The sequence below is a fragment of the Solanum lycopersicum genome, chromosome 1 (genome assembly GCF_036512215.1).
Source record: "Solanum lycopersicum chromosome 1, SLM_r2.1".
Lineage (NCBI taxonomy): Eukaryota > Viridiplantae > Streptophyta > Magnoliopsida > Solanales > Solanaceae > Solanum > Solanum lycopersicum.
The window spans coordinates 54,570,700-54,593,815 of NC_090800.1; the positions used below are offsets into that span (position 1 = coordinate 54,570,700).

The following is a 23,116-nucleotide window of genomic DNA, read 5'->3' on the forward strand; positions in this document are numbered from 1 at the left end:
GTATAATGTATGATCCGCTGCTAAAATGAGGGAAGAAAGAGGGTAAGAACATTTGCAAGACTCATTGGTGTGCAAAACCTTCCTCAAATTCAGAACGCAAATGTAGAATCTTTGTCTACTCGTGAGGATCTTGAAAAAGATGACGAAGATCGGATAGTTGTCGAACATTTTTCTATTAGTTTATTTTGTATTTATAGTTCTTTTTTAGAATTTGGTATGCTTTCTTTAATTTGTATTCAAATCACTATGTATACTATCAATATTTATATTTATTAAAAATTTCATGTTGCATGGTTTATGAATCTTGTATTTGTCCCTAATTTGTATTCATCCAAATGTATGTCAACTAGTTATGTATTTTATTTATAAGAAGAACAACTTTCTATTAGTTTATTTGTATTCGAATGAATACGACTTAGAAAAGGAAACAAGATTTTGAAAAGAAAAATAAATACATAGTGAAAATATATACGAATACAAATGTATTTCTTAAATAACTACATTTTATTTGACATACCAATTGGAATGAATACAACTTAGAAAAGGAAACAAAATTTTGAAAAGAAAAATAAATACATAGTGAAAATATATACGAATACAAATGTATTTTTTACATAGCTACATTTTATTTGACATACGTATTGGAAAGAATACAAACTAACAAAGGTATGTCAACTGAATTTGATATTTTTTTCTAATTTGTATTTATTCTAAAGGTATGTCAACTAGTTATGTGTTTTATTTAAGAATGAGTACACCAAATATTCAATTATTTCTTTTCAATTTTTATTTCATTCACTTTTTCATCATACTAATTTTTTGTATTTTATATATTATTATACAAAATTCTAAATAAAAACTAGAATAAATAGAAATACAAAAGAAATACATATTGAAATAAATACATACAAGATTTTTGAAGAAAAAAATAACTATATAAGGAAAAAATATATGAAAATACAAATATATTTCTTAAATGACTATATAGATAAATTCGGCATACCTATTGAAATGAATACAAACTAATAAAAAACTATAATAAATATAAATAGAATATATTGTGGAATGAATATAATTTTAAAAAGGTAAAATTCTGGAGGAAAAAAAACAAATTTATATTTAATTTGAAAATGTAACTGATGAAAAAATTAAGGATGCTTACCTTTTTTTGAAATATTCCCCCCTTAATTTTCTCCTTTTTGTTATTAAATAATTATATTCTTTAAATAAAAATAAATAATAAAAATATACATAACAAACTAAAATGACATTTTTACTAAATATTAAAATTGTTGCTAATGAGTCCTCTTAAATGCTAAAATATTGACATTTTAAAAAAATTCCCTAATTTATTTTTTGTTTATTTTCTGATTTTGGACTTTTAAAAAGGAACAAAGTGGGTCATGGGTCTCTTTGGGTTTTTAAAAACTTAGAAGTATACTTTTTAAAGTGGGGTCATGGGCTTGTTTATTGTTTTTAAAACTTGGGAAAAATGTATATCTTTACAAAAATATATTATAATCCCAACACATTTTACCTAATTTTATAATTTAAAAAAAATAATTAAAAAAAAAAAAATATATATATATATATATATATATAAAGGGCACCTTTTCTGAAACCTTGTTTCGACGTTTCTTCTTCTCGAGTGCAAGGCCTCTTAATCTTCCCCTTACACCTCTATACAAGTGTAATCATCTATTCTGTTCCCCATACAATTCTCAACCATTAACTTATACAAACTTTTCTTCCATTAACTTATACAAACTTTTCAACCATTTCATCATCCTAAACGTCTCTTAAATCTTCATCTGTTTTATTCAATCTTTTTTTCCAAGTTCAAAGCTTTCATCTTTGGTAAGTTGAATCTTCTGTAATAGTGTTTTCGGTAATTTTAATCGTATTTGGTTGTATATTTTGTTATAGTAGTGTAATGATGTAATGATTCCTTTGTACGGACTGTTTTTACTCATGTTCTTGTTTAGGACGAACTTTTCTCCATATTTCATGAATATTTGTGGTCTCTAATGACGTTTTTGTTTGGATATAAATATTTGACCTATGTGGTTTCTTAATTTTTAAAAATAATTTATTTTTATCTTGCCTATTGATTTTGAAATTTTGTCTTTTGTTGTGGATTGTTTTCTTCTCCGTTGTATTTGTTTGATTTTGTTGGTCTTGTTTTTTCTCATTACATCTGTTGTTACACGAAGTACATTGTTTTTCATTGCACTGTTTTGTTAGATCGCCTTGTCATGACCCAATTTAGAATCATGACCGGTGCTAAGGATAAGAGTTCCAAAGCAAGCCTTAACAAAAAATCTATAGAAAATCCGATAGAGTTTCCTCTGTTTTTGGGCTTATCCTGAACTTACTTGTAACATAAATCAATAACACAACCAACTAATCATCTTTTTCCCACCTTATTCATCAATAAACTATTCGAAGAGTAAACATACTATTTCTAACTCCAAAACATAAGTCTCATACTAGACACCAGTTTGCAATACGAAAGAATACTCATAACTTCTAATAAAGAACTAATTGTGGAGCGACTCTAAGAATTTCAACAAATGTCTATAACAACTAATAATCTTGTTATCCACGCGAACAAGTGTGGGGCTCACTGAAAATTATCAACTCGAAAGCTCTAGACCTTACCAAAGTCACCTGTATTTCTGTAAAAAATATAGTGAGGAGTGAGACTCTAGCTCAATGAGTAATAATACTAAACCACAACCATTTTAACGAGGGAAAAGTCAAAAACATGCTAGTGTGATAGTCATAATGATGAAATAATGATCTTTCAATCTTATATGCCTCATATAAGCATAATCAGTGTAAATACATAATAGCAAAATCAATAAAAGAACATTTTCATATAAAATCTTATTTCTAGGAGGTTTCCAAGGACGTTACATGTAATTAGAGTGGTCTTCTCTTTAAGAAGTAATCAATAATAGTGAAATCCTCGTAATGGAGTTAAATATTCATATCAGTAGATTCCTACTCGAGGGATATCAGTAACAGAATACTAGTTCCACATCCCACTAGCAAGGGCTTTATCAAAAATCAATAACTACAAGGTGCACCACGTCTAACGATCCCGCCGTCAGCTACGGGATTCATCAAGGTCTACTCCCATTCATATTCTTCTTGTAATCACTAAAAGCATTTCAAAATCAAACAGATCAAATCATATCATTTCAAAGTTCAACCATCATCTGTCAAAATACTATTTCTCAAATAAGTGTAAAACCTTTTAAATAACAGAAATCATATCTTGTAAAAAATAAGACCATCTCAAATTAAATAATCTTTTCAGTATCATATCCAGTAAGAGACTTGTCCTACAGGCAAGTTCAAAACGTTCAATAACACATTTACTTTATAAACCATGTGAAAATCATGCAATTTATAAAACATCAATTGTGGTAGCATTACTACTCACATTACTTGTGCTGAAAATACCAAGCTCGCCACTTGAGTATCCGTATGAATCCCTTTGGTTAATCTATAATCACATTCATACTAATTTCGTATTAACCTCGTCATACATGCTATTTCATAATAAATTAAAACACCCAGCCCTAGAAGTTCCATGAATGACTCAAAATCTGACCAACCACCTAATTGGTGCTTTAATTACACAAAGCAACCTCCCTTTGATTAATTTCACATTGTAATAAACCAACATAACCTTGCTGCCCATCAACTTTTACTTCATATTTGCCGAATAGCAAGGTTTATAGTTCAAATTATTAGTGCACTCCTTCAAATCATGAGAATTTGACAATTCCCTCTATTTCTTTTAAATCACGATTTCTCAAACTCTCAACCCCAGTTCTATAGCTATGGGAAATTCAGATGAAATCTATAGCTAAGTTCAGAAGCTTACCTTCCTCTTCCGCTTCTTTCTTTATTTAAGAATCCAAGCTTATCAATTCTCTTCCTCGCTCCTTCTCTCTTCCAAATCTATTAAATTGCCATGGTGGAAACAAATTTCTCCAGTGATATGGAACTTGAGGATGTTGGCTTGTTCTTGCATTTGCTTTTCCTTTTTTACCATTACTACTCACACAAATAACTAACAAGTGAGAACCGACAACAATGATGAACGTAGGAAGGAAACTATTTTTTTTCTTCATTTCTCTCTGCTAAAAAATGCAGCGTGGCTGCCAAGGGCTTTTAGCCCAGTCTCTTTTCTTTTCCTTTTTTTTAACTAAAGACTCGTTTACCCTTAACTAAAATTATGGGGTATTACAATCCCCTAAACTTTGATCGACTTCAGTGACGTTTTCTGTCAATCACATTGTTGAGTTCTGTTGTATCTGTTATTTATTTTGCATGTTTTATTATAGGTTTACTCTGGTTATGGCTAAAACTAGAGGTGGGTTTGTTAAACGATCTGTTCCTAAGCCTTCTAAAAATAAGAAAAGAAAGGCTGAAGAAATTTCAAGATCTTCAATAAAGAAAAAAATTGTAGTTGAAGAACCCAAGTCTAACTCGGGTTCTCATAGGATGGTTGAAATCAACAACTATGAGGATAGTAGTGCCCAAGACAAGTTCATAAGATTTTGTATGATGCTAAAACGAAAAATAACTTAGACCATCAATAGAGGGGAAGCTAACTTTGACTACATCAGATTCTAAGTATTATGCAACAGAGAATGCTTCTAGTCACAATGGAAAGAGGGAAAATATTTAAAGTTTCTAAATTTAACCAATGTAGAAAAAAACAAGATAGGTTAGGATTTTACAATAGACAACTATCAAATGAAAATATGCATGCTATTATGGAGACTTAGACGAACGACGACTTATTAACACAATGGACATATTCGACTTGACAAAAATTCCAGCACTACAAGATCCTAACAGACAAGTTCAAAGCCAAATGGATTCATTTAGATAGGACTACAATCTTCAAGAAGTAATCTGTACAACTCGTGTTAAGGGAATGCTAGATGGAGTCTCTAAGGGGTTTTGAGATTTCTTTTGAAAGACAATGGGGCTAACAACAGGACATCGTACATTGATGACTATTGCATATCTTATGGACTAAATAATAGGAAAACCATACTAAAAACGAGAGAAACAACCAAACTAAACAAATTCTAGTGAAACCAAATAAAGATATTAGCACATTACGATCATAAACAAATTATATAACACCCAACTAATGTTCACATGTTCATAAAATGCTAAAGAACTAAGCTTAGGCAGTTATTTGAATGAAACAATAAGAACAGCTACTACAATTAAAACTAGACAAGGAATATTTCACAACCCACTTCATCGTATTAATTTTGGCACGCCTTAACTGAAAACAAGCTATCACTCACAGGACGACTTGTGTTATAATTCATATCAAAGTATAAGATGTCCCACACTTTTCATTAATTTAATGTAAATCAGAGGGAAACGGAAAATTCCGCAACTTAATCAAGATTCAAGAATTTAGACGCAAGAGAGATAACATTTATTCTACTTTGAAAAATGTGAACAACACAATTACACGAAGCACATCAAATTGCTAGCTAACAAATCAGATAATTATTGAACTTGCTAATGCATTTTTTAGATTAAGGATATTCTTCAGGAAAAATCACTATCCATATCAATCCTTTTGTGGAGCATCAAACAAGGGTTTTGACGTCAAGATTCAACTTTGAACTCGAACAACGACTCGAAGAAGAACGGAAGCAGAAAACAAAAGATAACCTTAAAATCTATTTCTCAGACGATTTTTAGATTTGTTTTTTGGATGTTCATCGATGTAGATCGATCTTAAAGGATTCTGGATATTTATGGATGATTTTTGTATATTTTTTTCCCTTCTAAGGATCAAATGGTACCCTTTTATAGCAAAAATCATAACCTCTATTGACCTAGAATTCAAAATTTTTGAATTCTTGGGAAGCCAAGTTTGAACAGAGAAAATAAAATGAGGCAGAAGAAAAATCTCTGAAGAATTGCCTTTTCTGATCGATTTGAGAGGTTGAAGTGACTGATGTACCATTTTCCGGCGGCCCAGAGCCGTTTCTGTTGAAGGGGATGAGGAATCACGTGGGGTGGCCATGGGAGAGTAGCTTGGAGCGTCTGAGGAGGAAGCTAACTAGTTGGATCAGGTCTGACGAATTGATGGGAGAGGACGTCTTGGTAGCCATAGGCGATGGTGCAGCTATCGTAGAGATTAGTATGAGGGAGAAGGTGGGCAACGATGGTAGAGACCGGAGCTCTGGGCGTCTAGAAAGGTGAAGAGAGCGTTGTTGTTTTTTTTCTTTTGGGGAAGAAGGTTACGAGCGTATAGGGTTGTGGTGGTAGAGTCTATGTTGAAAAGTCTTGTTTGATCTCGGTCGTCCGATCATTTGATCGGACGGTTAATAAAATAAAGGGTTTAAAATAATTAGTTAATAATATATATATATATATATACATTATTATTATTACTATTATTATTATATATTAAAAGATGAATTAATTAAAGCTGTTGGATTAAAATAGAGGGCTGAGTTGAACACATGAATTGGCCGGTTTAAGGAGACTTGGATTCTCAAAATTGCTCAAATTAAATTCATTTAAATTATAACCCTTTCTTTATTAAATAGCCATAATTTGTTAAATTAAAAAAATAATTAATTTATAAGATTAGCTTATTTGATAAAATTGGTCATTTCTAAAAATAAAATTAATAGAAACTAGTAACTCATTAATTATTTAAGCTTTCCAAACTTTAAAAAAATGTTGAAAATATTTATCGCATTAATAGAAATTATATTTTATTGAAAAGTCGAGTTAACATTTAAAGAAAAATATTTATTTGATGTGAAATTAAAAAATGAGAAATTACGTAGTAATATTTATATAATATATTTAATTTTTATAAAAAACAGTATTTATGAAATAAATTTACCCAATAAACATATTTTTTAACAAAAATTTCATAACATAGATATATTTTATTTTTATTCTTATTATTGTTATTATTATTATTAAAAATTTAGTTAAATAAATGTGGAGAGCCAAAATTGGGTGTCAACACCCATTTCCAATTTCTTGAAGTTGGAACCTACAAATCTTTAATACTCAAGAATAATGTCTCCCAAAAAACTCTTAGAACTCAAATTAGAAACAAAATCTGAAAATAGATGTAAAAGCGGCAAAATTCGATACTAAGTTACAACTCTCAACGAGTATTTATAGTTTTTGACAATTTGTATTGCGAAGGATCACTTGGCGTAGTTAGTCGGGATCGTCGATCAACTCGGTGACCCGACCTTCAGTATATTTCATCGCCATCTTGTCTTTGCCTTCAACATCTTCGCGTTCTGTAACATTGGACGATATAGTAATGCTTCGCGGAACTATTCGGCGACACGTCGACTGCTCCTCTTCACCGTCGATTTGATCCTTTCCATCAAGGCTCAACACTCTGGAACATTAGACGAGATTAAGGTCATTCGGTGACTCACCTAATGGATTAGGCGATCTTCAGGCCTTCATTTCTTCGTTCTTTCACCTACCTTGTTCCTTTTTTATTAGTTGTGTCCATGCTTTGTCTCCAAGTCTAAATACCTGAAACTCAAGGTTTTTCATCGGTTATTGAGATAAAATATACATTTGAAGACACCAAATCTATCAATATAACACTAAATGAGTCCAAATCGTGGACTCATCAACGACCGTGTATAAGTTGAATTACAAATCATGTGTTTAAGCGTTATCAACGTGCAACAAATTGTTCGAATAATAATATAGTTGATTTATTCATCAAGTCTCTACTAGTTGCAACTTTCGACAACATGATGCACAAGATTGGAATGAGAAAATTCAAGTCTTTAAATTAATGTTTTTATTAGTGAAGCTTAATTAATATGCCTTGTACTCTGTTTCCCATATAAAGTTTTGTCATTGGAATTTTTGTAAGATCTTTAATGGGATCGCTTAAATGTGTATTGTTAGATTTTCTTTTCTTTCGTTAGAGTGTTTGCATTAACTTTTTTCTAACATTTGACATATAAAAGAAGTGTTATAGATGATAGTGTATGTCTATTTAGTTATAATAAAATGTTAGAAACCCTAACTTAAAAGATCCAATCAGTTTTGCTCCATAAATATGGCCTCATAAATTTCTATTAAGATTAAACCGTCTAAATCTGAATGCACATCTGAATATTAAGATATGCATTAATATCTAAATGTGTAAATCTGAATAAACATATGAATATTAAGATATTGTCTCTGAATCTGAATACTGAATTATTAAGACTGTTTTCAATATCTGAATATACATATAAAATAAAACGCTGTATCAAAATATTATAAAACCCATATTTTAGCAAAAATAATTTTTTTTTATAGAAAATAATATGCTGAACATTCTTATCGTAACAAGGTAATATGATTTATCTGTTAAGAATTTAACATTAAGTTACATCATTAATATAACTATTCTTTGCATTCAACAACTTTGACAGTCTAATATAATACAATGTAAAATAGTTTATATAGAGTAGTAATATAATGTTTAGGAAAATATTTTATTTTATAATGGACATTTGTTATTGTTATCAATCAAATAATTAATACTTTTTATTTTCTAGAACCGTGCTAAATATTATATCATGAAGTGTTTATCAATTAAATGTATTGATTAATTTATGAAAGTAAAATATGTATATTTAGTTCATAAGAATTAAGAAAATTATAACGGGTAAGCATGTAATTAAAATTAATTAAATAGAAAAAAATTATGAGTTGTTATGATGTAGTTGAATTAAGATATGAGTCTTATTTTTTAGTATGAATGGTGTTAAGAACATGTTGCAGACCTGATTCGTTCAGATGTATTCAGACCCACTAAGTACCTTCTAAGAAAATAAAACAAACAAACTTAATGAATTGAATCTAAATAATTAAGATTTAGTCATTGAAAACAAACACATTGAATAAGGTGAATATAATTGATTAAAATACAGACCCCATTAAATGCAAATAAATAAAGCCTAAATGACGTTAACAAATAATCACATAAATTTATTTTATATTTTTTCTTGGTTAATTACATCTTAGTCCTAAATAATTAAATGGTTTAAAGTTAAAAATAAATATTTTCAATTTTTTGCATATCTGCCTCTTGGATTTGATTATCTTTGTAAAATATAAATTGCATTTCATCCTTCTTTTTACCCTTTTCTTTTCCTTTTTATTTCTTCCTTACCATTTTCAAACCTCAAAAATCTCCACTCCCGCGTAAGAATACGATACGCTTCTTCTTTTGCCAAACTAACAATGGACGACTCATTAAGCAAATTCTGCAAAACCATGGCCGTTTTCTGTAACAATCTCGAAAACAGCTGCTACGCTCTCAAAGAGTCAGTGGATCGTCGCCCCATACCCCTTGGTATAGCTTACCTACAGTTTTACCTTCTTTTCTTTGTCTTCTTTCAAAATAAATCTGTACAGTCTAGCTTTGTACAGATTCAGCTTCGACGACCTTTGTACAAAGCCTGAACCAGAGAGTAATGTCACTAAGCGGTAACCTCAATGTGCTGGAGTCCATGTCTTGTGGAACGGTGTCGTTCGAGGAGCTGCTGGGCCATTGCAATGAAGTTTTCAAGAAGAACCAAACTGATCTTCTGTCCCTTCAGGACCGTCTCCATAATCTTGGCTACATTGCTTCTGGTAAGTAAAATCAATCAATCAATGTTATGGCTGTTATTATCATTCCATTGCTACTTTGCTTATAAAGTTTTTGCCCTGGCAAATTAGAGATCTAAAACTAGAGGTTTTGTCAATTTCACACTGGTTGAAGCCGGACCTTTTTTGTTTTTTTGGTTATTTCCTTAGTCAAGTCTACATTGATTATGAGTGATTTAGGTCTTTTGAGTGTCACATGACCATTTTGAATGTCCTGCTAAGTTTTCCATTAAATCTACAAAAGATTTTAACATTGGGATATGCTCATTGGAGCTAGTACTACTCTGTTATAATTATTTTAAATGTTTTATCTTGTAGTTTTCTCTTTCAGAAAACAAATACATTGTTTTTTTTTGGTGTAAGTGCTGTATTCCTGTCTACGTTTTTGAATTGGGCACATAGGTGTGCCGAAGTTCGACCTCTTTTGAAATCTTTAAAAAAAAATAGAACTGGATCATGTGACAAATAACCATGTTTTAGCTTTACATGATGGACAGAAAAATGGTTCCAAGCTCCCACAAGCCCAAGGGAGGAAAAAGCTCTAAATTCAATCTTGTAGTGAGATAGGAATTATTACATATTGAAGGGTCAATTTTTGGGTTGTAACCTGTAAATACATGAAATTGCTACAAGATTGACTCTTGAAGGTCAATAAATCTGGTAATTTCACAGTATGAACATTTTCATACTTAATTTCCATGTGAGTTAATTTTAGAAATAATTGTATCAAGGAATTTTAAAATTTTATGTTCGGGAATTTCCATAGAGCTAGTATCAGGTTTCGGTAGTCTGTACCATCTTTATCAATGTGTTGCCTGGTGACAAATCACCAACTCAGGAGTCATTAAGCCTCGATCGTTGTACATTAAACATGTTAAATTGTCATATTGGGGAACATTAGAAATTCTGGTTATCGTTTGACATTCTGCCTTTCGCTTTGAATGATTAATCATCTCATTTTGTGTAGTAATTGCTTATTGCCTGGTTTGCTATTTTCCTTGCTCCACAAGTCAATCTTATTGGTGAAGATAGTGAAGGAGAAGAAGAGGACCCTAATGTTTCAGAAGATTTATCTTATGACTGCAGCTTAGACTTCAAGAAAATTGAAGATGATCCTTTGTATCCTTTATGAATGTTTTATCTAATCAAACACAAATGTTGTACTTGAATCCTTCTAAACTTTTATGCTCTTAGCATAATAACAATAGTGGATATTTTTACTTGGTGAACTCAGTGCAGGTCCATGTTCAACATGGCTTTCCTCTGCCAAGAAAATTAGGTGTTTTGCTTATTTTCATTTTTCCTGAAAAAAATGAAGCGAAATAATGTGACGAAGAAAGAGTTGTGGCACCATCAACTTGCATCCGATTATATTTTGAATGATTACTAAGAAGTTGAGGTGTGTGACCTTTCCCCGGACTATGTGTGAACCAGGGATGCTTCGTACACTGGGCTTCCCTTTTAAGGAGATTTTTATGAGTGCTTCTTAACATTTTTAGGCTGGATGATACTCTGAATTTGCAGAACCTTGGTCTCTCTGATGTTTGCCTAGCTACCATAGCATCTGAAGGTGAGTTTTAAACTCAGGAATCAAATTGCCATATCTTGATGGGATATTAAGAAAAAAATTCGAGGTGTGCATTGACTTGTAGATATATATTACATGTGTTGTCTTCAACGCCAAGGGGCATCGCCAAGATGTATCTGGACATAATTGTAAAAACTATTTCCCCATTTTCTTTCAAACACTTTAGATTTGTGCAGAGGAAGAAAGTTTCTTTGATGCCTTTGCTCTATTTTTGTTTTTTTTATGATAATTTTTTACTTGAGATATTTTCTTTTGTCTCTTTGGTATTTTTTGTTTGCAGCAAATACTATATATGAGAAAGAGGGATGCTATCTATCCACCGAAAAGAAACAGGATAGTAGAGATGGTACAAAATTCACATTCCGCATCATTAACTTTGTAAAATTAGTATAACATGGTGTCTAAGATGTGTTTCTTGCTTTTCTGAACATAGGGAAAATGAACGAGGAATTGAAGTCATCTGAAGATATTCAGTCACTGATAACTGTGTCAGAAGATGATTATGAAAACCTCCCCAAACATATGAAGAATTTAGCTTCATGGCAGGTGTGGTTTCTGTATTGGTGATCTCAGTTACTTGACAGACTTTTTCTAAGAAAAAAAGAGCTTAAGAGTAGAAAATGAGAAGACCAAGGAATATTTTCAGTTTATGAATTTAATTGTATTTAGCCATATTTCCTTTTTAAGATTTTTGTTCTTTTCATCCAGTAAACTGTGGATTAAGCACTAGGCAGCCCCAAGTATAAATTTTTGATTTTGGTCTTTTAAATTTTTTCTTCACTTTAATGAGGCAAGCACTTTTCTTCACGCTTCAATTGAACTGTGGAGCGGGGTCTTGTCATTTTTTTCCGTTTTGCGCTTCCATAAACACAATGATAAGCATATTTTGGGAAACAATTAGGTTAGTTGGGCTTATCTTGAGTCCAATGGAAGAAGTGGTGAAATAATCCTTTTTATGAAACAGAAGAGCTGTGGAAGGTGAGGTTCTCAACTTTGGGACACAAAGTATTGCATGCAAATTCACTTTAGTGACCTAAAACTACACTTGGCATATCATAGGGGTTTATGCCTCAAATTATAAAATTGGTAGGAAACAGTTGTGGTGGGAACTTGTTGTCTCCATAAGAGTGTGTTCATGACCATGAGTTGTTTATGACGACTTTAACATCACAAGACTTGTTAGTGAAATAAGGGATGATACTGAAAATAATAGAGTTATGCAAATTATCTAACTTAATAGTAGAATTAAAACTGGTTGATTTGATGAGACACAAGATGGAGTTAATGATAGGCTGGATGTTTGGAGACAAACCATGGAGTCAAAAATGTTTAGGTTGAGCAAGACTAAGACAAAGTACTTGGAGTGCGAATTCAGTGACGTAACTCATGAGGCAAATTGGGATGTGAAGATTGATACATAATTCATCTCCAAGAGAGGAAATTTCTTGTACCATGGGTTAATTATCCAAGGAAATGGGGAGATTAACAACGATGATACACATCGTATTAGAGCAGAGTGGATGAAATAGAACCTCACATCTAGTGTTATTGATAGGATTGTGCCACCAAGACTTACTGTAAGTTTTATAAAGTGATTGTTAAACCAACTATGTTATATGGGGGCAGAGTGTTTGTCAGTCATGTCCATCCAAAAGATGCGAGTAGCGGAAATGATGTTGTTAAGATGGATGTGTAGACACACTAGGAGAGATAGGGTTGGGAACAAAGATATTGAGGATAAGGTAGAAGTGGCCTCCATGGTGGACAAGATGAGGGAGGCGAGGCTGAGATAGTTCGGAGATGCCTAGATGCGTATTGAGGAGGTGTGAGAGGTTAGGTATGGTTGATCTAAGGAGAGGTAAAGGTCAGCTGAAGAGGCATTGGAGAGAGGTAATTATATAGGATATGACACACCTACAACTTACCAAGGACATAACCCCTAGTAAAAGAATATAGAAGTCAATGATTAGGGTAGAAGGTTAGTAGGTAGTTGAGCCTTGTCTTATTTTCATTATCAGTATTATTAGTAATATTGCTGTCCTACTATCTCTTTGATTATATTTGTACTTGTTCTTTCCTTTGTTTTGGTTATCGTATTATTTGTTGTTGCTACGGTTCTTTCTTCCATCATTTTATACATGACTTCTTCACTACTGTATCTCCTCTTTTTAGTGATTCTGATATGTTTTACTTGAGTCAAGTTTTATTGGAAACAGCCTCTCTACCTTTGCAAGGTAGGGGTAAGGCTGCATACACCACCCTTCCAAGATCTCAATTGTGGCATTACACTGTATATGTTATTGTTGTTGGAACTGGTTGATCTTCGTTTGGTGGTGGTATAGGGAGAACAATCATGTAGCTGCATCGAGACTTGATAGATTTCTTGTTTCAACTAAATGGGATGTGGAGTTCAATAACATCACACAACCCTGCTACTTTGAACTGTCTGGTCATATCCCAATTTTGTTACAATGGGGGGATGGGGTGAGCAGGAAGGCCTATTTCAAATTCCTGACCCTGTAGCTTGAGACAAAGGGCTTTGGCAGAAAGTCAAGGTGGTTGGAGGCTGACTGGATTATATACTGGCAATGAAGTTAACACTGTTTAAAGCTAAACAGAAGGAATTTAATTCTAATAATTATATCCAAGAGAAGAAAAAGAAAGACATGTTAGATCAAGTATTACAAATCGACAAGATTCAGGAGTAAAGGAACCTTAATGATGATGAACTCCTTACCAAAGCTAACTTGGAGATGAAGTTTGAGGAAGAGAAATATCTTGGAGGCAAGTTTTATGTTTAAAGCAAAGGAGATAAGAATACAAAAGATTTTCAAAGAATGACAAATGCGCGTAGAAGGTTAGTAATCTATATGAGCTGCTAGTTAATGTAGAAGAGATCACTGATCTAGAGGGAATTTTATGGAGTTCTATCAGAAGCTTTGTAATTAAATAGATGTATTGAGGCCTTACTTTACTCACTCGCTCCATTTCAATTCGTTATCTTACTTTCCTTCTTTGGGAATCTCAAATTGGCTACCACGAACCCAAAAACTCTTGCGAGGTCCAAAAGTGAGACTCCTCCTCAGTTCCTGTCCCCGAAACATTTGGAACTGTTCCAGGATACATTGATACTGAAGATTCCCTGGAATGGAAGTAGCCAACATCAAGATGTTTATAATGAAGTCATCACATGCTGTATTCGCAGATAATGGTCAGTTGGACAACAATTAGCCTTGGAAACAGATCTGGAAAACTGAAGCTCCCTTCAAGGTTGCTTGCTTTGATTGGTTTGTGTCTAGACAGGCTTGCTTAACTCAGAATAGCTTAAAGAGGAGGAATTAGTATGACTTCCAGGTGCTACTTATGTTACGCAGATGCTGAAATAATATTCATCTATTTTGTATTGTGGATTTACTAGCCAGGTGGCAATTATTTCTTAACATGATTGGCCTTAGATGGACTATGCCTAAGTCCACTGTTGAGCTTCTGATGTGTTGGCACAATCAGGGTAGCAATGTAAGATAGAAGAACTGTTAAAATATGATTCCAGCTTGTATTTGGTGGATAGCACTGAAAGAAAAAAAATGTTAGGTGCTTTAAGATAGGTGAAACGCGATTCAGAAGATAAAAAGCTGAATTGTGTAATATTTATCACTTTTGGTGTAAGTAAGTTTTTGAAACTAGAATCCTTGTATGAAGAACAAGGATAGGTTTTTATACGTTTTTCAGGAATTTGGTACCAGCATAGCTTCGTGTTGAAGATTAATATAACTGTTACTTTTCTTAAAAAATAAAAATAATGGGCCAGAATGTTACATGCTAAGTTAAATCTTAGATACTGAATTGATACTAATGTCACTAATTGGTTGCCATTAAACTTTTTTCTTGTGTTGTATTCTTAGCTATTAGAGTGTTTTTGGGACACTTAACTATATCTGAACTTCAATATAATCTGTGATGTTCCATTTGGAGTAATGCCGTTCCAGTTTCTAGACATTCAGAAAGAAATATCTACTTTCAGAAGTTATCCTACTGCTGTAAGACTTGTAGAAGATGATAAATTCTTATTTCTAAGTTGATGTGCTTGTTATTCACCTTGAACAGCGAAATGTTTTCTGGAGTGCTGTAATGCTTTTCTACCTCTTCTTTCCTTTGTTCCATTTTATCATTCTTGTTCCCTTGCATACGTATTATATGGCTTCCGCTCATACACTAAAGTTCTGAAATACTTTTATAGGAGTTAGTTGTTGCTGTTGAGAAGATGAACTCATTCCTTGACACAAAAAAGACCAGGCCATACTCCTTCCAGCAAGCTGAAATTGTGGAATTAGGATTAGGTATGTGTTTTTCACTTTGTTCCCTTTTCATTTTGTATTTGTGTATATGTTAATTGTAGACATGGAAGTGCAGTTGTTATTAAATGAAGATCTCCATTCTAGAGCATTAGTTAATTATTCTACATAATTTTAGTGGTTCCAAAAACTGACACCAAAATTATGTAGAGCAATTAACTAATATACTAGAGTGGAGATGATCTCTATCAGACTTACGAATGTAGTGGACGAGACTATTTCTACTTCACAGAATGATCTTGTGGAGTAGACAGATTTTGGATGTGGCATTTGTGGCAAACGAAGTGGTGGTTCAAGGAGAAAGTAAGGAGTGCCAAGTGTGTTGTGCATTTGATCTTGAAAAGGCCTACAATCATATGAATTGGAGGTTCCTAGAGTCTATTATGCTATAAATGGGATTTGGCAAGAAGGAGAGGACATGGATTTACGTTTACCTAAATTTTGAATTGTAGAGTTAGGGCCCTTTCGACTACCTATCTTGGAGTACCATTAGGTGCATCGAACAAAAATCAAATGGTGCAGAATCTGGTTCTTCAGAAGGTTGACAAGAGTCCAGCAAGATGGCAGAAAATATGTCCAAGGGTGGGAAGCAAGTGCTTATTTAGATCACTCTCGAGCGTTCCCACTTACTACATGTCCTTGTTTCTTGCTAAATATCGCTCACTGAAAAGCTGGAAAAGATGTAGAGAAATTTCCTATGGGATGCGCTGGCTGGGGCAATGAAGTTCCACTTGGTGCTGTGGGATACCATCACATCTCCTAAAAAATGAGGTCTTGGAGTTTGAGATTTAAAGGGTTTTAATAAAGCTTTACTGAGCAAAGGACTTCGGAGATTCAGGTTGGAGGTACAAGCGTTGTGATTGTGTTTGGGGTGGGGGGGGGAGGGGTGATAACTGGTAAATATGGGGTTATGGAAGGAAGGAGGGTGTGGAGCACTAGAAGTATCACTTTGCCTTTCGGTTGTGGTTTGTGGAGCAATATCTTGAAGGGGTAGGATGTTTTTTGGGATAACATCTCATTCAAGGTTGCAACAAGAGGAGAGTAAAGTTTAAGGGCCATAAATGGTGTGGGGACTTAGTTTTAAGGGTGAATTTTAGAGTTTGTACAAAATATCTTTTCAAAGAAACTGGACAGTTAAACAAATTAGGGGGACACAAGGTGGAAAAACTTTTGGATTTGAGATGTAGAATCAAATTCCACAATGGGGAAGTGGCTAATATTTAAGATCCAGACCTTAGGATTTCACTACTTTGCTAGTTTCATGATGAATATATGTGGATTTTCGTACTGAAATATTCTTTTGAGTTTTGACAACTGAGGAAGTTATTTGCACCATTGGGTGTAGTGTCTAGAAAACCATAAGACTGTGTCCCCAGTTCAGCAATAACATCTTTATCACCATGGGTAATGGTTTATAACTGACTTTTGCAATGAGGTGTGGATTGGAGAAGATAGTCTTAGAAACTCATTTCCACACTGGAATGCCAAGGTATCCCAAGTTTGGAGTCAACAAGGTTGGGACCTCTTATTTAGAAGAGCATTTAATGACTGGAAATTGGAGAAGTTGCCAATTTAATCGAAGTTCTCAACTCACATCCAGCATCTGTGAGACATGACAAACCTAGATGGAAACTACACAACAAGGGGGTATTCATAGTGAAATCATGTTATTAGAATCTTAACACACTACGATCTAGACAGATGGCCTTGGAAGCTAGTTTGGAAGACCAAATGTCCTCCAAAGGTGGCTTGTTTTACTTGGTTGGTTTTGAAAGGCATGCCTAACTCATGAGGCCTTACCGAAAAGGGGCTGGCAAATTTGCTCAAGATGTGTCATGTGTGAGCATGAAGAAGAACTTAATGATCATGTATTCCTTCACTGTATAGCCTATGGAATATGTTTTTTTTTAGGTGTTAAGTGGGTGATGCCTAACACGACAATGGAACTCCTAAGTAGTTGGAAAGGCATTGGCAACAAAGGAAGAAAAGAATTTTGGTGGAGAACTATCCCAGCATGCATATGGTAGACTCTTTGGTAAGAAAGGAACTCAAGATGCTTTGATGGACAAAAAACTTAAAGAAAATTAGAATGAATTGTATAAGCCTTTTGATTTTTTGGTGTATACAAAATCTGATAAGGGAGATAGTAGAATTAGTTGATTTTATAGGAAATTAGTAAAGAATACCCTGTGGGATGTAACTTGTAAGTTTCCAATTCATCTTTCTTTGGATGATGAATCTTTTGGTGTGAATATATGGTTACCCTTTTCTCAAACAAATATTGTTTTGAGTTTGTAAAGATATGACACTCAGACCTAACTCAACCTCCAAAATTAGCTCATGAGGGGAGGTTTTCCAAGTCCATATAATGAGACCAAATTTCCATTCCTCTACTGATGTGGGATTCTTAACACTCCTCTGCACGCCCATACCTCAACTAGAGTGTGAACGCTTCTAAATATGGGCCCAACATTGCTAAACAACAAATTGAGATGGACGTGACTTTGATACCATGATGAAGTTTGTGACCATCTCATCTAAAAAGATATGGTGCCTGGGCCTAACTTAATCCCAAAAACTAGCTCTCATGAGGGGAGACTTGTTCAAGTCCAAAATGTGGTTGCTAGATTTAGTAGGCGTTTAGCCATGTGATACCATATCACGATATGATATCGTGAGATAGAATTAACGTTTGGATATGCGATTTTACGCTGATTCCATATCATTAGATGTGATATCATATTCTCCAAAAACCATGATATGAAATCATATGGGAATACCATATCATGATTTGAGTTATTCTAGTACCAAAATTGATCCACTAGTTTATATTTTGTTAAAACAACCCCACATTTATATCTACTAACCATTTATTTCACATGTAAATAAAATTTATAATCACATCATTACTTTTAAAAATTTATTATTCTGACCAACGTATAGTCACTTTAACCCACTGTTGAGTAATAAAATCTAGAAGAGCCCATGAGAGGTGTTTCATTTTTACTCAAATATATTTATGAAACAATTACGTAAGTGGAGAACAAATAACTTTGTAATAATTTATTATACGATTTTATGATATTTTGTTTATTTGATGATATTGTATAAACTATTGGGGCTATTTTATTAGTTTTAGAACTTATGAGATTTTTATGTTTATGTGAAAATATACAACACCAATATTCCATATCGCATGTCCAAACAACAAAACTTCAATTTCATCTCATAATTCCATTTCATGATACCATATCGAATGACCAAACGGGCCCTTAGTATAGAAGCTAAATATTGGGCTTATGTGTGGACAGTGAACTCATATGGATCAAGCAACTGTTGTAGGAGTTGAATTTTGGAGGTACTAAAGATGGAACTTGTGTGTGATAATGAAGCTATTCTTAACATTGCGTCAAATCCAATATTTCACGAGAGGACCAAACACATCGAAATTGAGTGTTATTTCGTTAGAGAAACTGTATTCTCAGGAAGCATCTTCACAAGGTTCGTGCGGTCAAGTGATCAATCTGTAGACATTTTTACCAAGTCCCTAGCCGGTCCCAGAACAAGTTATACATGTAACAGGCTTAGTACATATAATTTGTATACACTAGCTTGCCGGGGGGTGGGGTGTTAGAATCATATGAACGTTCTATAGCATATGTGTAAATATAATTTAATCCTATTTTAATTAGGTATTGATTTGTATCGATTTCTTTTCCTTTTTAGGACATGTAAACTTGCCTATTTAGACTCCAATAGCTTGTTGGAATAATCAAGCTGAATTCTCTCTCAAACTCTTGTCTTGTCACAACATCTTAACAATATCCTCCAGTATCGTTATGTAAGACATCTAATAATATCCTCCCGTGCCTTTATTTCTCACAAATCCGTTTCTGGAGAAGGATATGGCTTGGGATTATCTTTTGGCAGTTCTGGTGTTTACTGGCTTGCCTAGAACACTAAGACTGGGATTTCAGCATTTTCATGATATGTCATAAACTGAGTTCTGCTTGGGGTACTGTGAGTGAGAACTCTTGAATTTGGAATCAATGGGACCACAAAAGAGATCGAGCTGGCAGTATGAGTGGGATAATGTCTTACTGTGAGTCTGTGAGTGATTCCATGGTACAGCTTGATCCTTCTTTGCAGGGTGGCTTCTAAGTGTTTGGAAGTTAGTGATTATGATCACTCAATCACAAAGTGATCTTCACAATAAAGTTATCAATATGCTTTTGAAGTATGGTAGTAGGACAAGCTCCTTTAAATTTCTTTATATATGCGAGATGAAGACGTGAATTTGTGGCATTTGATGGTAAATGGTTATGCATTGAAGTGATTGGGAGTCCATGATTTGGATTTTGTATGTTCAGATGAGGGAGCTGCATTTGAGCCCACAAAAGGAAAGTTTTCTTGAAGATCTTGGGTTTGTGCCTTTCATGAAACTCCATAGCTATTTGAGCTTGAGTGGTCTGTCTATCTATTTGTTTCTTTGTGGTGGGACTAGAGCTATCTCCAAGAACCTGACCAAACAGTCTGCATATCCATTAACTGGCAATTCAATACAAGAAATATCTTTGAGCATGCCCTTATTGATGTTTGCACGTTGTAGAAGTTAGCAGTCTATGAGAGTTTTACCGGGGATTCGAACCAACTTTTCTGTTTGCTGCTGTAACTAATGCTGAGCAAAGGGAAAAAAGCATGACCATCAAGTTCAGAGTTTATTCTCTCAACAGTTTTCTTCCTCTCTTGTTGATCCAAGTTCAGCTCCTCTGAATTGCAAGGCTCTTATTGTGTTACTTAAGGCACACAAGAAGAAGACCGAACCAACAAAATCTTGTGGTTTCAAGTGTGTAATGCTTGCAAAGAGATGGAAGTGTTTGATCCAGAAATGCCTGTCCATGACTTTGCGCTAAAGGTTAGTGTTAAGGGTAACATACCTGTTGAAAATTCAATAGTTGGAATGTATAGGAATGTTAGAAATGTGGGTGATTGTGAGAGCAAATTTCATGATACAGAGAGCAATAAGATCACTTGGAATATAGCAACTGGTAATGCATGTGGAACAATTAAAATATATATGCCTATATATGAAGAAAAAAGTGAGAATTTGAACTGGGAAGATTGGATCTCAGAGCTCATTCCAATTTGAACCAAAAGGATAACAGGAACCATGCATTTCCTTCAAATATGCTCGAGGCTACTGGAATTGACATGGCTTTGTCAGAAGTACCAGATTTATAAGTTATACTAGGAGTTCAAATTGGTCTTATTGGTGATAAGAACATTGTGAAGCCAACAATTCAGGAAATGGAGAACTTACAGTTGGATTTGTTATTTGCAGAGACCAGAATGCAACATTAATGGTTGAAGGGTATTGTGATTTTCTTCTCGAGGACAAGTTGGTTGAAGCTACAGATGTAGGGCAGAATGCTGTGCGGGTATTTTGAAGGTGGAAACTTTAATGCATAAATGCGGAAGGACAAAATGCTCGATGCCGTCAAGCTATCTCCAAAAAAGCTATATGAGCTACTCAGAAAAGTTGCAGGCGAGGAGTTAGTGGAAGTGCTGCAAATTGAAAATAAGATTCCAAGAAGAAAGGCCCAATTATTATTGGAAGAAAGTATTAAAAGCATACTGTCAGAGGGATTATATCAGTAAAATGCAAGGTTTTGGGTTTACTGGAACGATTTGTAGTTTCTAGAGAATGGTGCTGGCATTAAATAAAAGAAGAGACAAGAATCAATTAGGAAAATGCTCTTGTTTACAGCTTGCAAGATTGATTCAAAGGCACAACAGCTATATTTGGTGACTTCACAATTTCCACTTGATTCTGGCAGTGTTAGGTCTTTCATTTTCACACTATCACACTCTTGAGGACAAGGGTCTGAATCTGATATGATATAAATTTCTAGCATGTAACTGACTCACGTGAATAAGCTCATTTAAGCAAAATTACTTGTGGCTTAGCTTTGCAGTGCATTTTAGCTTTTCTAATAAGATGTTTTCCTTTTATGGTAATCATGTTTTTGCAGAAATATAGCCATAGTGTAGCTTAGCTCTTAAACTTTGTTTTCCCTTCCCTGCAGTACTTCTCTTACCTTCAGTGAGCTGTCATTCACATGCAGTTAATTAGCTTCTATTATATATAAGTCATTGCATATTGTCATATTGAGCTGGCTTGTACTTGTGTGAAAGTATGTGTGCTATTTTTAACCGATGTTTACCACACTTGAATATTTATTCACAAGGAAATGGAAAGAACCAATAGTTGTGCCCTGTCCAGTGAAATGAGTTTATTTGTTTTTTTTCGTTAGATTTATAAGTAGGCATAGAGTGACTGGTTGTTTATTGATGCAGGGCATAAGGCTAGATCCTATCTGCTGCTGCTTATAAGAATGAGTCGAGTAATAGTGGAGACAACTGGTGGTTTGATTTGTTATAGAATCTTATAGTGTATAATGAATGAGTGCAGAGATAAAAACAGTATTGACATTAACGTGTTAGCAATATTTAGCTGAAGTTAATGGTTAAATGTTTGTATTACGTTGTTCGAAATTCTCCTGTATTTTTTAACTCTACTGCACGGGTAGTGTCACATTGATATTTTATCAACTTCTTACTATCTCTTACCAGCTCAGACATTAGGCAAGTGAAAATAACATTTTCACTGATTACAGGTAATTACGTTGATTTTTCTGGCTAAGCAGTTGCTTTTTGTTGAATGTTAAATTGACTGGGGTTACATTTTAAATTGGTGTTAAAACATTTTGACTTTTTCCTTATTTTTCTCATAGTTATAGCTTAAAAGAGAGTGAGAAACTTAAGATAATCATTATAATATTAGTTTTATGAGTATTTTACCATGAAATGTATTTTCTTATTTTTCTCATGGTTATAACTTTTTTTCTTACTATTCCCTTCTTTAATTCTTCCTTCTTTAAAAATTAGCTGCATTTTTTTTGATGAAACTCTACCATCTTTCGTGTTGCCATTTTTTGTCACAATATTCTTTTACTATCATTTCTTTAGAGGTCATTTTGTTTGAATACAAGTTATGATGAGATAAGTTGTGCTGATTTTATTTTTTATTAGTTGTTTGATTTATTTGTACTAAATATAATATTTATTAAATATTTGCTAAAGCAAGTTGTTTGTTTACAAAAACACCAACTATCTTATTTAACTATTTGAATATTTTTTATTAGAGCTTTAGTTAACTTTCCAGATATTTCAAATTTTTTTGTTTTTTGTTTTTGTTTCTTCCGTACTGTTAGCTTTGTAGGAATTTGGTTGTAGTTGTCTTTATTAAGTCAATAAAAAGCCTGACCCATGTGGTCATATATATTTTTTTTAAAAAAAAAATCAATCTTAAAAACAAAACATCCATCTTTTTTATCTTAATTTTTTTTATGTATGTGCCAATTTTGGAGACGTGAGTACTCCACTCTAAAAATCCAAACCTAATTAAGTATTT

At 33.4% G+C, this 23,116-nt stretch overlaps 1 protein-coding gene and 1 long non-coding RNA gene across 4 annotated transcripts; one reads left to right on the forward strand and one right to left on the reverse strand.

Moving 5' to 3' along the window:
• Positions 1-2,351: 2,351 nt before the first annotated feature.
• Positions 2,352-6,303, reverse strand: LOC104646783 (uncharacterized). 3 transcript variants are annotated; one of them, XR_011221101.1, is made up of 3 exons: positions 3,899-6,300; positions 3,452-3,514; positions 2,352-2,678 (listed from the first exon to the last, which is right to left on the reverse strand). It is a non-coding gene; the product is annotated as an uncharacterized lncRNA (long non-coding RNA). The 3 variants fall into 3 exon arrangements; XR_011221100.1 differs by lacking the exon at positions 2,352-2,678 and adding an exon at positions 2,947-3,165 and having other exon boundaries at positions 3,899-6,284; XR_740970.4 differs by lacking the exons at positions 2,352-2,678; positions 3,452-3,514 and adding an exon at positions 2,786-3,165 and having other exon boundaries at positions 3,899-6,303.
• A 2,861-nt stretch (positions 6,304-9,164) lies between these two features.
• On the forward strand, positions 9,165-22,264 carry LOC101257802 (uncharacterized). Its single transcript, XM_004229083.5, has 8 exons — positions 9,165-9,406; positions 9,484-9,687; positions 10,713-10,821; positions 11,202-11,272; positions 11,571-11,636; positions 11,724-11,836; positions 15,528-15,627; positions 22,000-22,264. Exons 1-8 carry the CDS (start codon positions 9,295-9,297, stop codon positions 22,092-22,094), a joined length of 870 nt encoding a protein of 289 aa, XP_004229131.1. The 5' UTR covers positions 9,165-9,294; the 3' UTR covers positions 22,095-22,264.
• Positions 22,265-23,116: the final 852 nt, after the last annotated feature.